The sequence below is a fragment of the Glossina fuscipes genome, unplaced genomic scaffold, assembly GCF_014805625.2.
Source record: "Glossina fuscipes isolate IAEA_lab_2018 unplaced genomic scaffold, Yale_Gfus_2 117528, whole genome shotgun sequence".
NCBI lineage: Eukaryota > Metazoa > Arthropoda > Insecta > Diptera > Glossinidae > Glossina > Glossina fuscipes.
In genome coordinates, this window is record NW_024006166.1 from 17977 (window position 1) to 35959 (window position 17983).

The 17983-nt window shown below is 34.9% G+C and overlaps 1 protein-coding gene across 1 annotated transcript; it reads left to right on the top strand.

Moving 5' to 3' along the window:
- Positions 1–4203: 4203 nt before the first annotated feature.
- On the top strand, positions 4204–10992 carry LOC119644475 (the record flags this gene model as incomplete). The annotated part of the gene is made up of 7 exons (XM_038044033.1): positions 4204–4625; positions 4704–4878; positions 4945–5075; positions 6263–6430; positions 6621–7240; positions 9949–10267; positions 10867–10992. Coding segments are annotated over exons 1-7 (1961 nt in total), but the record flags the coding sequence as incomplete, so codon positions are not given.
- Between the last annotated feature and the right edge of the window lie 6991 nt (positions 10993–17983).

Here is a 17983-nt window from a genome sequence, read left to right on the forward strand (position 1 = left end):
AAAGTTTTTAATAAACGACATGACTAAATGCAAACCTAGTGAAATATATAAAAATTTCTTTTGAAAATTAATGTTCATCATACGCCCTGAGATCTTATAAATGCAATGAGTGTAAATGTGATAACATATGTACATACGGCAAACGAACAAATGAATATTTTTCTCTCAATCAAATCTTTCTTTTACACTTGTCCGGTAATTAATTTTCCTTTTTATTTTTAAGAACCGTTTAGAATCTAACATATAAACGTTTTTATAAGAAACCACAAAAAACAAAAAAAAAAAACGTATACAAATATTATAAATTCTGTAACTTGAAATTGCATGACAAGTGCACTTTTTTCGAAATTTTGGTTATACATGGTTTAGATATTATTCCATGACACGATATAAGTTTCAGTTCAGTGTATATCAAAGTGTAAAGAGGTGCGTGTCATTTACATTGCTGAGTTTTTTTTTAAATTTTTGTGTAGATTAAACGGAACAAAGTCCAGCTAAAGCTACGGAAGTGATTAACTTAGCTTAGAGTAAAAATGCGATAAGGTATGAAATATTTAGAAAGTTGTTTACGAGATTTCAAGCAGAAAGCTTTCATCTTCTGCATGGGTCCGATTGTCTCTAGCTAAGACAATCCAGGAAGTAATCTTGGAACTTGACATGGAGCTTCTCTTCGGATTGGCGACTATTTTTTAAATCTTTTTCTTTCTGATCGGCACTGGTTCAGATCGACCCGGTTGTATTTAGAATGTTAGAGATTCTACAAAGTTGAAGATATGATAAAAAATAGGTCGCTTCGAAATCATAAAATTCCTAGCGCGAGGGCATCAGTAAGCTGCACGATGAAAAGCAAGAGATCTTAGATAGTAATGGTGATAGTTCGATTATTAAGTTTTATAGCAAATATTTGTTAAATCAGTTAGAGTTTCAACAAAAAAATAACACAATTAATTTTTAAACCTTCGGATTGAATCAGGATCGTTTCTCATGGACTCTGGACAGGTGGACAGATGCAGTAACGGATACGCAGAGAAGATAAAAATGTTTCTCATGTATTGTTGGCAGAGTTACTCATAGATTGGCACATGGGAGAAAATTGTTTTTCATGTTTTGTGGACAGACGGACAGATGTAGTCGTGGACTAGCGTATAGCAGAGAATTGTTTCACATATATTAGGTACAGATGGAAAAAGGTACGAAGGGCAAAGTAAGTCTCCTTTTAAAAAAAGACCTCATTAGAGTTTGCCTGACTCTTTCTCTATAGCTGTCTCTTTCTCTATCTCTGTTTCTCTCTCTTTCTCTAACAGACCGATACAGAATATCTGGCATTACAGTTACGCTCGCTCATACCTTCCAAGTCTTCACTGCCTTGCCTTACATAAGATTTTGCTTTCATTACCAAATTATTGTGTGTCGGTTAATGGATAAACAATTATTCATAACAAAATTATTTTGCCTGAGAGCATTTCTACAAAATAAGCAGAATAAGTTGAATAAAGGTAGACAAGTGTTATAATTATTGCTGTTCTTTTTATTCTTATGATTACGGTGAAGCAAGTGTGAAATATTCACATATGGCCGAGAAGTTTCCATATACACTCAGATGCTAGTGGATATAAACTGATGATGTAGAAGTTTTTATAGCACACACATACACAACTTTATGCTTGTAGACTGGAATTTTTAAATATAATAATAAAAGAAGACTAACACCAAAAGCAACATAACCGCAACATATATATAACAACGTCATTAATAACAGCTAGTAGTACAAGAGCCGCCGGTGTGCAAATTTATATATAAACACTCATAGGGTATATACACCATGTTATGCTCAAGTAATGCTTGCTACTAGTAATGACGATGCCAAGTATCCATAACCGAAATATTGTGGCTGGAGAATAATGTGTATGCGCAAATGTGTACACGTAAATGTTTGTGTTCGTATTGAAGTGTTGAACAAAAAAGTCTGCAACTAAAAATACTTGTTGAAAAATTTTTTACCTATAAAGCTGTTGCTGCTGCTGTTGTTGTTGATGGCGATGATGGTGATGACGATGATTATGATGATAATGATGATTATGATGATTTTGCTACCGCTTTCGGTTTAACTATTTAAAAAAGTGTGTCAATGCACTTCAAGGCTAACGTATCAATGAGCTTAAAAGTGCTGTTTATCAATATCTATATATAGTAAACTTTTTAGTGCACCTGGGTATGCGTGACTTGTACATGGACCGAAAGATTGATGATTAATATTAAATAAAAAACTTTTTAATTAATCACAATCTGCATAAACGCGCATTCATATCTGCCTATTCCCAATGTTCATACACATTTCAGCCATAATAATAATAAGGGCGCAGTTTTACGTACAGTACGCGTTATGGGAAAAAATGGGAAAATTTTTAACATAACTTTCTACGAATTGCGAAGAATATTGAATTGCAGTGATTTTGAATCCGTTCTGTTGAACTCGAAATTAAGTCGATCGCTGTCAGCAAGCCAGGATTTCACGGTTTAAAGGATTTCTTATAGAAGGCGTTGTTCCTTCTATGTTTATGATTGAAGCAACTTCTTCAATTAGGCAGCCCTCGAGAAGATTGCTTATAGATAGAACGATTTCAACAAAATTACTTTTGAGATGGCTTCCCGGTTGTTGGCTTTAGGCAAGTTACTTTCCGGAAAGGCCGTTTAAACGAAGGCAAATTCGAAATTTCTTGCGGAGTGATAGTCATCAGCAACCTAGTTTATACGAACGCAACTTTCGGATGGGCCGCTAAAAGCCCCTTCCCGGCACATTGTTTCCTTGAAGAAGACCTTTTGCAATGAGGACGCGTTCAAGAAGTACGCTAGACAAGAAAAATCGTTTCTGGGAAGGCCAACTCTGGACAGTCGTATTGGGAGGGGCGGTTCCAAAGAAGACGGAAAGATAATGGCGTATGCAGGTCATGAAACCACTTAGTAGATAAACTGCGTTTCGAGAGTCGTCTTCCAGGTAGTTCGTTGCCCGAAAAATCGTTTCCAAGAGTACTGTTCCCAGGAAACGCGTTTCCAGAAAAGCCTTTTTCAGGAATGCTGCAGGGAAGGGGCATGATGTTTTCAGAAATTCCGCTCCCAGGTACACTCATTCAAGGAAGGACGCATTCGATAAAATTGATTCCAAGAAGTGCACTTTCAAAAGTTAGCCTTCCAGAAGGACGCTGCGGACAATCCGGCTTCCAGAATGGCCGCGTCAGGAATAGTTACTTCTAAGGAAACCAAAAAAAGATGATGTGGTAAGCCGGGAGCGGTTCCGACAGTCGATCCAATATATGTGTGCAATTAGAGACATATTGATTGACTGACTGCGCCCTCATTCTAGACAGGAGACCTCTTCATACAGACACACTTTTTTTCGATTTCTGAAACTTTCTTTCAAAGCATGCACGAAATATATATATAAAATAATCGGAAAGCTATTGAGCCTTCAATATGTCAGAATTGATTAACTTATCCAAGTTATGGCTGTAAGCACGACCTTGAACTATAGATTACCTAATATTTTAATGATTTTCGCGCTACCTATGCCCGTTTATGAAAGTGCGTGCGTAGAATATCGTGCGTCTAAATGTGTCAAAACATTTCCTTCGCTTGCTAGTGCTGTCAGTGCTGTTAAGTGCAGCAGTTTACTGTGTATAAGCATTAAGGCACACAAAGGAATGAAATGGAGATGAGAATAAGAGAACGGAGGCGAGTGTTTATGGATTGACGTATGGAAATTTACATTTATATTGCAATTAATGTGTCCGTTGCGTATATACATATATACGAACGAACCCACGGCTAATAGCAATTATGATATGACATGAACGTTTACAATGCGACAATAAGGACAACAAAAACAATAATAGCATTGACAACGTGACAATTGAGTATAATTTAAGTTGTCAATGTGTTTAAACATTTTACTTACACTTTAACTACAAGTTAAACTGCTGATGGTGCCGATGGTAATTGTTATTAGCAGCACAAGTAAGCCGTTGTTGTCCTTGTTGTTCTTGCATTTATTTTTGCAAAAATTCTTAATATATAAATAGGGCGCGTACAACATGATTTAAGTCATAGAAAGCTAAGTAATCAGACTTGTAAAAAGTATAATAAATGTTTCTCGTGTTTATTTTATGGCTATTCCTGGCCAATTACTGTTCAACGACAGCTATAGAAATGCGAGCATTTCGGGATTTTTTAGTTAATCAGCATTTGAAACATGCAATTATCATAAGAGCACAACAACAACAACAACAACAACAAGGACAATGGGGATACTTGAATGAGATAAGGGATTTGGCCATGCATTGTCACATAAGATTTCATCGAGTTTCAGTTGAGCATGACATTGAAAATTTATTTTATAAAAGTTCTCCAAAAGTCGGGATTTATATAAATATTACCGATCCAGGGGAATCTTTGCACGTATTACGGGACTTTGCTGTAAAAGATAAATTTAAAAATTCTTACGCTTGGTTTATAACAATGCGGGCACTTGCAGAAGGCTTGTTGGATAATTTAAAAATGATCAAAAATATATTCAAGCTTTTAAGGCTTCATATAAATGCTGATGTTACACTAGCTCTAAGAGTAAATGGGTAAATTGTTGTTTTTATTGTTTTTGTTCTTCTTTGTTTTTAAATTGAAATTTTTTCTTTTTTATTAAATTATGTTAGCTCCCGCTTTCATTTATTTGATGTCTATAAGATCTTGCCCGACTTTCCTGCAACCGCTGAAGTAAAAGGTAACTGGTCTTTGCAACAGGGCTTAATAATTGATCCTAAGTTTAAGTACGGCTTCATGGTAAGAAGAAGTAACTTTCAAAATATCAGCATTAAAGTGGCTACGGTAGTAAGTTGAACAAAGGAATTGTTTGTCACAAATCTGAGTCACGTTTTCATATAAGATTCTTTACAGTTGCACGATAAACCGAAAGATTTCACTAATTACACGTTTTTAAGCAATAATCGGGATTGGAAAGAATTGGATTCTATGCCGCGTAAAGTTTACGGCCTTATGCGTCCAATGGAAGATTTATATAATTTTAGGTAATTTTGATAAACGTATTGATAAATGTATTCTACATTTTGTCGGTAGAATGTCCGTCCATTCATCGTTTCAGCCATCGTTCGGATCTATACTTTATTAAATTAATTTCGACAAACTTTTAATATGTTTTATAAAAACCGCCGTTAATTTTTAATTTTGTTCACGAGCGCTAGTCTTCAACGTACGTCTGTGCACCCAAGTTACGCCTCACCAATACGTCAGGCTTTTAGCCTGGTAATTCTTCCACCCATTAATCCCTTTACTTTTACATCTCTTTATCTATATGTGGTATCTATCTAATCGTTCCAGTGCTTATTAATGAGATCGGTTGTCTCTTCGACGGATTTCTGTTCTGATAGGCCGCTGTACACTTCTTTCTCTTCACTGTACTACTCAGCCGTCCACCACTAAATCATTCTATCATTTGTGCGGCAGTACATTCGTCTGGCAACTCGCCTGCAGACTTTTTAATCAGTGCATCTCTCCCATTATCTTTGCTTCAGTTGACATCTTATCATAGTCATAACTATGGTTTTGTCTGCTCCGATCTCCGTTCGTTTGGCTTTCTGAAGGGTCTTCTTCTTATCAGGGAGGGGAAAGGGGGGTACGTCCATATATGTATCTCTCCCTTGTGCTCGGTGAATGATCGTCCTTGTGGTATTGACCGCGCGCTTTTCCAGTTGATGTGACATCAGGTAGGATTAAACTCTCATGGCATGTACATCGATTCTTCTGAATATCTCTTCATCTGTTTTCCATTCAGTTCATCCATCTAGCCTTCTAGTGATGTACCTCTAGATCTATCAGCGTGCATCCATTTAACTACACTCTTACCCATATAGCTGATTGTCTGCACGCTGACTTTACCCAGGTTTTTGATTGTCCGCCTTGACGTTTGCTTACTAATCATACTTCAATTTTTATGTATCAATCTCACCTATGCCTACGTTCACCTTCTTGTCCTTAACTGCTTATCTATTCATCCCCAAGTACAATTCATTCATTTGCTCTGCACTTCAAGAGCGCACATACTTTTATGCGATTTCCGTTGCGTCCTGCTGTGCCCTACATATATTTCACGAAAGTTATGTACGCAGTGCGATTTAGTTGAACGGAATTATCTAAATTTATTTAAGTTTTTTATAGTTTATTGCGTTTCTCTCTGCTCTGATTGTTCGAATTTTAGTTTCAATATCCACTACGACACTTCATGGGGAGGCTACATTGACGTCAAAACGGCTGGTATTGTGGGACGACTATATAGCCATCAGGCTGAATTTTCATTAACTCCTTTTCGCTATTTAAGTGGACGTGTTTTGATTGTTGACTACTCGCCAGAAGTTCACTTAGAAAGGTAAATATTAATGGAAAGAATATCCACTGAATAAATTTTCATATCATATTATCTTCGCTCTCACCCTTCTTCCTACACTTTCCCTTCCGCGTTGTCTCTTTCTCTCTCTCTCTCTCTCTCTGTCTATCTCTTTCTTTCCCTCCATCTTCCTCTCCTACTCCTACTATTTTTTCTTATTTGCACGCTTAAGGGCAAACTTTATTTTACGTCATCCACGTCATGTCAGTATACGTAACGTTTACTTAGCACCCTTAGCTGTCCCGGTTTGGTGGTGTGTTTTAGCTTTAATTATTCTAACAATAGTCTTGTTGGTCATACAAATACGAGAAGAGTATAAACGATGGAGCCAACATCATGTGCAGAGAAAACAATTGGAACAACATGTCAATTTTGCTATGCTTGTGGCGGCGGAAGCTTTATTAATGCAGGGACCACCGTCGGAAATTTTTCACTTAATCTCATCTCGCACACTAATTGCAACAGTATGCGTATTCGTGTTCATATTAATGGAATTCTACAATGGTTATATTGTAGGCTCTTTACTCGCGGAATCACCGCGTACCTTAACCACTTTGGAAGCACTTTACAATAGCAATTTAGAATTGGGTATGGAGGATATACAGTATAATTATCATGTCTTTGAAAATTCTAGCAGTCGATTAATGCATATCATATATAAAGAGCGCATACTGGGAGCGAATGGCAAAAGTCACACAAATATATTGCCGCTGGAGCAAGGTATCTATCGTATAGCGCAGGGTGGTTTCGCATTTCATATGTCCATAGATCGTGCTTATCGCTTATTGAAAAGTAAGTCTAGTCGAGTAAATATTTATGCAAAACTTTTTTCTTTTCATACTTTTTAAATATTTTGCACATGTAAGTTGATGTTGTTGAGTTCTCTTTCTCGATTCTTGCTACTAATTTATATATATATATATATATATATATATTGTGTTATAACTGATTTTACGCAGCAATATTGCAAACTTAAATATATATTAATATACGATATACTAAATAACAAACTGAATGTCCATGGGCATGTGTATTGAGTGTGTGTGTGTTTGTGTGTGTGTATTATTATTTGTCTGTGTATATAAAGTTTTATCATTAATTAAATTTTAATGTGAAAAACTATATATTAACAAGTCATCTTTGTTTAAATGACATTATTTTGTCTTTGCTGTCGTTATTGTTATTATTGTTTTATTATTGCTGTTGTTGTTGTTGTTGTTGTTGTTGTTGTTGTTGTTATTACAATGTCTGCTATATTACTGCTGATGATAGTGTGGAAAAGTAATCGCATTGTTTAAATTAATGCCTCATAAAGCAAATAAGAATTTTATACGATTTTATGCATTATTTTATATTATATTATATTATTATTATTGCCTTTGTTGTTGTTGTTGTTGTTACTACTGCTGTGGTTGTCCTTGTTATTATTTAACAAAACAAACAACAACAAAAAAGATAAATTTTCATGCTGTTGTTTTATTTTATAAAGAAAAAAACAACAAAAATTTTTTTTTATTTTTTTTATTTATATCCTTTGGTTAATTTAAATGAATTTTATGACAATTAAAAATACATTTGTCCTGTCTTACTCTTTGTCCATCTCCCTTTCTTTCTCTCTCTCTCTCTCTCTCTCTCTCTCTCTCTCTATCCCTGCTCTGTTTTTCCACAATTTTGCCTTTCACTTCCATAATTCAATTGCTATGTGGCTGGTGGTTATTTGTTTGCATGGCTCTGATAAACTATGGAAGCTTTAGGTGTACATGTACATGTGTGCAGATATTCATATATGTTTGTATAAATATGTAAGGTTGCTTGTTTGTAAATTCGATATAATAGCGCTATTAATTAGCACAAGTTAATTGAAAAGAATAAAATTTCATTTCAATAGGAAGAAGAGGGAGGAAGAAAACATACATACATACATAAAATGAAGTTTATATATATATATATTTATATATACATATATATACATACGTACATGTATATATATATATACATACGTACGTATATATTTTTATATATATATATATGTACATATATATATTTATATATATATATTTGCAAATGCGTAAATACGTATGTATATGTAAAGGTCCTTTTATTGCACAATTTGTATAAGTTTATTAATTGTTCTTAAATAAAAAAAACAAAAAAACAAAAATACAGTTACATGTGCCCTGGAGTGAAACAGGTTAAGTATACGAACTTATTTCTTTGTTCATATAAATTTGCTTAATTCATCATATCCATGAAATTATTACTGTTGTTATTATTAATTTACCTATAAAAATGCATTTTAAGACTAAAGTCGTAAGGTATTAGCACATCTAACGGCTATCGGGTTTATTCAAAACTCTACCGCACTTGAGTTTTGAAGCCACAATCCGAGAGTTAGTCAATGAAATTAAAAAGCCTTTAAGGCTTCATTTTCCGGATGAGTAAGGTAAGAATCGTGACCATCAAGACAGTGTTTGTGAGTTGAAATCTCGATAGTGCGATAGAGTTTACTTTAGTGAGTGCTCAGCCGGTTTGGCAAATATCCACTATGCTGTGGCACCGCCGCAATCTCTTTTTCGTTCCTTACTTCTTTCTGACTGGTACCGCCTCACATGTGCAGGGGATACCTCCTCAGTCAGTGGTCATGTTGAAGAAAACAAACTATAACTTTTTGTTGCTATTATCGCTTTACACATATTCCAATCTACTCGATGATTCGATTCCTTAAATCGGAACCTCATAGAAATGTTTGATTGGGGTCAGACAAATAGGGTAAGCTTTAATACTGTCAAAACTCAGAGCTGTCTTCCAACGTACAGGTAAAGCAATAAATAACCCCTACTGGGCGGGAGAATACAAAACCATATTCGTTGCAGAAAGCAAGTATTTGAAGACGCAATTTTTTGAAGCGGTTCAGTACCATTCAGTATTCGTACCATTTACGCCGCTTATATCCAGCTAAAATTAGTGCATAACTCGCACATATGGGCGGAAGCCTTGAAATTTTACTTTGAGGCCGTTCAGCGCATACAGCGAAAAGCTCAGACGCTCATGGACGACGAAAGTGGGCTCTTGACCATCCGCGTAATGTGGGCTGTGCTGCATTTACCTACTGGTGCCCTTAGAGCAAGATAGCAGAGATTTGCCCGTCAACTAAGTCCTTTAACAGAACTACACGACTTTCTCAGCGTTCTCATCCACTCCTCTGGCAGTTACTTGAACACGGTACAACGTACTGCCGAGACGCTTGGTAGCTTGACCGCAGTAGTCTCTCTCAAAAAACTTGAGATGCCTCCATTGCCAAGTTGAACGCTGCTCTCTCTCTTTCTCTGTCCTCAACTTTCTGCCCTTATCTGCGGGGCATATCCCCTGAGCAGCTGATCGTTGAGAACAAAAAAAGTAAAATTCGATTTCCTTTGCTCTTGACTTCATTTACTAATCTTAGGTCGATTGAATGATCTTTGCTTACTAATTAAATGTTATTCGATCCCTTTTTGTTTCAGATCAACTAAATGAACGTCAGTTTTGCGAATTACAAGAGATTCGTTACATACCTGGCTATTCAACGGGAATAATTCTGGCAAAGTCTACACCTTATAAGGAATATGTCGCTCAAGTGGCATTAAAGTTGCGCGAATCGTCGCTTATGCAATACAATAATAAATTATGGGAATTTCATAAAATTGATTGCAGTTTAATCAAAGGCAATGAAATAATTGTGGATATGGAACATTTTGGTGCTGCTTTAGTATTTCTAGGATGTGCAATCGTATTTAGTGTAACCGTTCTGGGCATTGAGATCTTTTATAAAAAATGTCAAAAGTTACAAAAATAAATTACGCCACAGAAAAAAATAAAAAGCAAGAAAAATCCGGTCGATTGGGAAAAAAAGAAACTGTGTATTGACAATGAATAGAAAAGAAGAATAGAAAGAAAAAGGATTAAAAACAAGAAAAAAAAAAAAAATTCATTGAATAGTTCATTAATTTAATACTTTAACACGCAAATAGTACAAGAATCAGCCAAATGTGGTCCCAAAATGTTAAGTTAAATACGAAAACACGCATATACATCCATCGTAGTCGAGTCGAGACGACGAGAGATAAGAATGTTGAGACGCCGTGAATGATGGTAACTGATGTTACTGACCAGTGGTAAGTGGTGATGGTAATGACGATGGTGATGGGTATGGGTGGTGGTGGTGGTGGTGGTGATTGTGTCGGTCATAAGTGACAAAGAGCGACTGCTCTCCCAGTATTTTAATTAAAAAGTCAAAGTGTAGTCGTGTTGCAAAGCAATGGGATGTTAGCACAATTGGAACGACTTAAATTGTGTAGTGGGTGAACTTTTTAAAATTCTAATGAACGAAGTCATTCATTATGACACAACGATGCTGTTGCTGACGATATTGATGATGATAGAGGCCACGATGAGGCCATTATTGATAAGGATAAGCGCAACGATGATGATGTTAATGATAATAATGACGATGATAATGATGATAATGAAATAGCAATGGTCAGTTTAATTTCCTTGAATAACTCCAAGTAAATGATTTAAGGCCGTTAAGCTAAGAATTGGAAAAATTTTAAACCATCTCAGCACAAACGCATTATACGAACGCATTAATCAAACAATTAGAAAACGAGCTGAACTGAAATGGTATACGATATTTACTGATAAGCCTGACAACCATTTGATGGTAAGAGCTTAACTTTAAATTAAAGATGTTTTAATTAATATCCAGTTAATGTTTTTTTTTTCTTTTTATATCCTTTGCCGAATGATGACGGAGTATAGTCATTTTGTCAAAATGTATGCAAAGCCTAGGAAGGAAGATCGGACGCCCCAAAATGTATATATATACTTGTTCAGCATCAAATTCTGAATCGGTTTAAGCAAGTTCGTCTGCCTGTCCGCCCGCTGGTAAACATTCATCTGGCCGCATAAATTAAGTTCTCGGCTTGAAATTTGGTAGAAACCTTAGATGTTTTTGCAGACAGATTGGTTTTTGAAAATAAGCAAAATCAGTTGAAGGGCACGCCTACAGTAATATGTAAGCTAAAAACACCTCTGCTTTTCAAAAGAAGTAAAAAATTGCTCTCTTGCAACTACAGCAGATAAATGTACAAAAATTTGAACGTATACTCTATACGCCATGCTGTAGTACCTCTAAAAAGATGGAAAAATCGGACACTTCTACTTTATTTTATAATGTATAAATTTCATGTATTCCGTTCAGGCATGGGAACAATCTTCGAAAATACCAGTTAACCAGTTTTCAATCCGAAATGTACGTAAGCATGTCTCTCTATCCGTCTGCCCAACTGCGCAATGCTCGTGGTATACATTCTTCCGTTCGCAAAAAAGAGAGTTTGAAAATGGCTCAAACAGGTCAAAGGAACCGCTTACAACGACCAGTTGTCTATATAACCAGAACTCGTTCGCCTCCCGTGTCTTTTGCTCGTCGCTCATAGGCTACAACAGATACATCAATGTAAGTTTTCGCAAAATTATTCTACAATAATAGAGAAAATCAACCACGCCCACCCAATATTATGGAGCATGTATATTTATATTTTCCCTTTTCATCAATCCTTTATAGGATAACAGCGGTTCTGTCGGAACCGATTATAATCATCGTACATGTTAAATATTTATTCTCATCAACGAAAGTAATAAACATAGATAGATATATAGACTTGGGCGAGATGGAGAACGGAAAATGTACTCCATTATCCATTAAAACTTTCGTATAAGAGCAACAAACAACACTTAGAGGAAACATTAATAAAGTTTTGCATTATTTAAGAGTAAGTTTTTATTTATTTTTAATTTTCTACACTGAAGGCTTGTACGCTTTTGTTTTACTTATATTTTCATTATTTGTAATAATAACAGCAAACGCAGGCAGGCCTTTTGTTTATTTTAATATTTTCCGATTTTTCAACTTTTCAATTGTATTGTGGGAAATTAATAAGTGCATGAGCATGTGTTGGTTTTGTATTTACTATTATTATTATTATTATTATTATTATTATTATTCGTTCTTATCCTTGTTGTTGTTATTATTATTATTATCACTGTTCAAGCTGTTCTTGTTGTTGTTGTTCGTTAAACTTTTCCACAACTCTTCTTCACATTTGAAGTACTTTCGATATCTGGCTGCATAACGAACAGGTAGAAATAGAAGAAGGACGACGAAACCTATAGGAACGTTGTGCACACAGAAATTCAATGCTCATAGTATCACCAATGTTTTCATATCGAAATACTTTTGGTATTCATTACGTTTTCCTTTATTGAGAAAATTTTTCATAAATGTTTTCGTTTTTCATAGCATTTCTATACCTCACTGCACATAAGGTGTATTAAATTTCTTAAAATCTAAACATTTTCCAAAAGAACTAAAGTAACACAGTTTTGAGGGTCTCTACTACAGTTACTTGGCAGTCCATCTGTCCAACCACAATAATAATTGGGTAACTCTACTCTAAAGCTCTCAAAGTTCGCATTAGTACTTGAGATAATCCGATTTACAAGTGTGGCCAATCTTTCCGTCCGTCCGTTCGGTTATTTGAAGAGCACCGTCGTCAACTTTTATGCGGAGAAACTTTACGTTCAGCAGTTTAACCTTTATTAGCTTCTAAAAAGTTTTATAGGAGACGAAATGAATTTGATTTTCCTCTCTACGTCACAATAATCACCGCAGGAAAGAAAACTTGAGTTTCAATGTACTAGAGAACCTGTAAAATATCTATGGACTGTATTAGAACTCCGAGTCAGATCAGTTATTTATGGATGACTATCTGTCTGTCCGTCTGTCCACCTGATCCTTTTTATGCCTACAAGTAGAAGCAAATGCCATTAGTCTATTGCCAGAAACCTAATTTGAAAGTGGGCGTGGGTAGTGTGGAGATACTAAACTATTGCCAGAGCAGTTTTTGATCTACTTAATCGCATCCGTATGTTCGTCCGTTCGACCATGCAACCCCTGCCGTTGCAAGCCGTACAGTGTGTAAATCGCGTGGCAGCGCTGCAACTAAATGCACAACTACTTAGTTAGTTGTCGCAGGGCTTTTTAAGAGAATGGGCGCGACTAGTAGTGATTTAAGATTAAATTTCTTCCGGATAGCATTTAGAAATTGCTTTTATCAATGGAACCGCATTTCACCGAATCTATATAAGTTTTAATAATGTAAACTTTCCAGCCAGTTAAGCTATGTACATCCGTCCGTTCGTCCTTCGCCTGCTGCAGGAAGCATCGACGTCAGTTTATTTAGTCATGTCCGTTCATCCGTCCGTCAATGCTTGACCACTTGTTGGAAAACTCACAAGGAATGCGCAACGATGGAAATATATAATTAGGCGCACCAGTCTTTAGTCGATTCTCACACAGTTAATTGAAGGAAGGGTGCCTGCCTGTTCCAAGCGGAAAACTATACCTCTTGCTTTTTCCCTACAACCACAGGCTCAGGAGCGAATGTATGAAATAGATTCTTGTATATATTCATATCAATATACATGGATCTCAATCGATTAGGTCAGTCTATCTATTCTTCATTTGTTATTAGATAGATTCCTCTCTTATGTAAAAATTGAGATAAAAAATTGCTACATGGTATATACATTCTTCGTTTATGATGATAGGACATATTTGAAGGCAGGCATGATAAAGCCATAAAATCGTCTGAAGATCCGAAAATTTATTGCAGTTAAACTATTAGCTCTCTCATGTAAATAGTAATAAAAGTTTTACAAGTCGTTAAAGTGAAGAGTATTCAAAATTCATCTTAAGATGCTTACAAAACTTAAAAAGAAAATAAAATATTATTGCTTTTCCTGCAATTTTGTGGATGTAACAAAGTCGCGCTAATTGTTACTTTATTGCTATAAATATTTTTTCTAATTGGTTTCGTTTTGCTGCTAATTTAGTTTTTACGCTTATATAAGTTACAAAAGCAAGAGAAAAAGAAACTAATTAAAAGACAAAGCACCCTTTATATTAAGCTTTATATGAATTTTTGCTTGCCGGCCGTCAATGTTGTTATTTGTCAAGGTAACGTACAGGCTATGAGTGTGTACTAGACATTTAGAAATTCGTTCTTAACTAAAGTGAAATAAGAAGAGTTTGCAAAATTGTCTATAACTCTCCACATTATACAATTATTATTTTGAACTGGTTCAACAATTGTTACGGAACAAAACTTTACCTTGCTCAACATTAGTATTAAACGAACAGTAAGTTTTATAGACACAAAATTTCGAAATTAATTGAGATCAACGTTATATTGATAAAATTATATCCTCTATATGCTATTTCCGCAAGTTTGTAATTGATAATTTTCTTCTTCATCTATTGGATTCTTGTCCATCCGCTCCTATTTAAAGAACTTCAGAATCCCTTGATTACAGCAAATTATGCTCTGGCTTCAATGTGTTTAACTTTCTTGAATAATTTTAACTTTATACTAACATATAAACAACAGGTAAAGCATTTTTATGTGCAGCCGCGATCGAATCTTTTGTATCTATGGCAGTTAAGCTAGAAAAAAGTAAGAATGCTACAGTTGGGCATGATTAACCACCATTAGATAATCTACATCAGTTCGCCTACTGCAGTCACAATGCATCAAGTACTAATCATTATTTTTATATGAGTGAATAACTTCCTTAGAAGCTTTCATTTTACCACACTTCATTTGCTTGTCAAAGATTTTATTATTTTTCAGTCGCTTTCGCCATAGCAAACTATAAATTAGACTTTGCCGCCATAGAAGAGATCACTTTCATGAAAGATCTTATATATGTTGAGGTCTACAAAATATATGTATGTCATCCAAATTCTGTTTGGTTGATTTTCTAATGGCAAACCTTCACCATAAATTATAACAATTATATAACGGATTATTTTATCATTACAATCGTTATGTAGATTGGGGTCCAAAAGGTAAAACTACATGGCCCAAACTCGACAAAGTTACATTTTACGTCGAATTATTGCTATCAATGAATTTTCGTGAAGAAGTGTTGAAATTTAGGCCTTTCTACTACATAGAGTTTTTGCGTTAGTAGGAATGCTTTTATGAGAAGGGTTTCAAAAGACTAACTCATCCGATCCAAAGTCTTTATACCAACTTAATATGTCGAAATACTATTACTAAGCGTTCTTTGTCGTGAAATTCTAAAAATTACTTTATATTTTCATAGAACAAGTTATCAAAATAAAGCATTGTATGAGAAGTGATCGAAAAAGGAATCCGATTCGAATAACTTTCAATAGCGTTCGCCATTGTTTGCCAAAACATGTCGGCGGACTATATTTCAACAAAATATCTCAAAAATTGTGTCTTACTGGTAGAACACAAGAAAACAAGGCAAGCATACAGGACAGACGGACATTCGGATAGACAATTTAAATCGATGCAAAAAGGAATTCTAAATCGATTGGAATAATCAATGTTGATTTAGTCTCAAGTCAAGTTCTGGTAGTTACCTATGTCCGCACAAACGCTGTAGCGCAAGTAGGCAAGGGCAGTGTATAACAAAATAAAAGCAAAAACCTAAACAAGCAATTTGTCAATACTTTGAAATTTAACCGAAAACATTCAGACGGACAGACGGACACATAAATTTAAATCGGTGTACAACGTGAATCTGAACTGATCGGTCTAATAAAAAGTAGGTCTATCTTAAGTCCTTCTGGGCGTTCTATACATTATTACAAACTTAATATATCCTTCTACCAAAAGTGGTGTAGGATATAAGAAAATCCTACTCGATGCATTCTTTTTTCTATTGTACACAAATATTGAAACATATACAAACGCACTGTATGCATTTTCAATCACAAACATTTTGTATCAATATAAAAAAAGTAAATCGAAAAAATGTCTTCTACTTGTTGCAATTTCAATAAATTGTCAGACAAAGAGACAAAGCTTAAAAAGCTACTTAGATATGCTTGTTAAAAAATTCTAGACAATAATAAATTGCTGTGTTATCGATGATGGAGCTTGCAAAGCAACTTGATGCCTGTCGCCAATTAGATACATATTCAAGTTGCAAATTCCATTGTAATACTGAATAAGAGGCCTGTTCAAAAAATTAAAGTTGTTATCGCTTAAATTGATCACACGTGTACTTCGATAATGGCCCCTGGCATAAAAAAAATAAATCATCATTATATATCTCTATAGCTTTGATAATGATGTGGATAAGGGGTAAGGTCTATGTAGACATTTAAATAAAATAAAATAAAATTTTTCATCCGTAGAACCGCTTTCATCCGCTTTGAACCTTCTGGAATATCTGAAAAAATTTGATTTTAATAACAGTAAAGGAATTTTCCAACTCCTGTTACCTGTTATCTGATTTCTAACTGCTCGACTACTTCTGCTACTACTGCTACTCTCTTTTCTTTCTCTATCACTTCTATTGAGAGATTTATTTCATTTAAAAACATATGTTAGTGCAGTTTCATCGAGATGACGTTTGAAGAGAGCAGAGACGAATCTGAGACCGATTCGAAATTTTGCAAAGTTCATGGAAAGGAAATGAGAATTTTGCGATAAAGTTTTCAGCCCCGGTTATGAAGGCGACTATTGAATTATAAATGTTCCTGCGGTTTTCTCCTTCATTTCGTGAAACATAAGGGATAAAATGTGCTACTCCGTGTTTGGTAGATGCGGCAAAAGTGACACTTTACAGCATAAAATCTTCAAGCAAAGCGAACGATGAGAAATATTTGACTTTTGGAACGGCCATGTCATGGGCCTGGAATTGCATTCCGATGCAAAAAGGAAAATAATAAAAAATTTTTCATGTTAGAAAAACATGCGCATAACATATTTCAAAAAAACTTTCAATGCACTTTTCTCGAAACACGATTTTCAAACATGAAGCATCATAGTGGGGCAGTGTAATTCATAAAAATTTTCATCTTTCTTCTGCTTTAGAATAACTTTTTAAAGAGTAATAGGTAGGATATTTTCGATAAGTTAAGTCAATTGCGAGAAGAGTGCACCCTCTTCGTTGAAAAGTGGAACTTATTCCTTCAAACTATCAATATTTCCAAAAAAATCTCACTTACTTCCCTAGACATTGAAATGGAGTTTCAATGATTTTTCTTAACTTAAACCTTAGCCAACTACGATGCTTGCCAAAGACGATGCTTATCTTAAGTACAGATATCCCACAAGAATGGCTCCGTCTATTTTGCCCTTTTTTAATATATTTTTATTAATAGTATTTTTTGATGTGCTTTTGCACATTTTATGGGCAAATATTATTACCCTGTTAAGTCTCCTTCCATCCAAAAGCTGATTGTCAAAAAAACTCCTTTCCTTTAGGCTGTTCCTGTGGCCTTATCCTTTAAGATAACTATTTTTACCTCGCGTCTCACAATGAGAAAAACTATTATTTGTCATCAATAATTGCTTTATGATTTTTCAAAATGCTTTATGATCTGTATATCTTTCCATACTGTCTTCGTTCCGCTTAAGACTACCACAAATTGTTGTTTTTGAACAAGTTAAG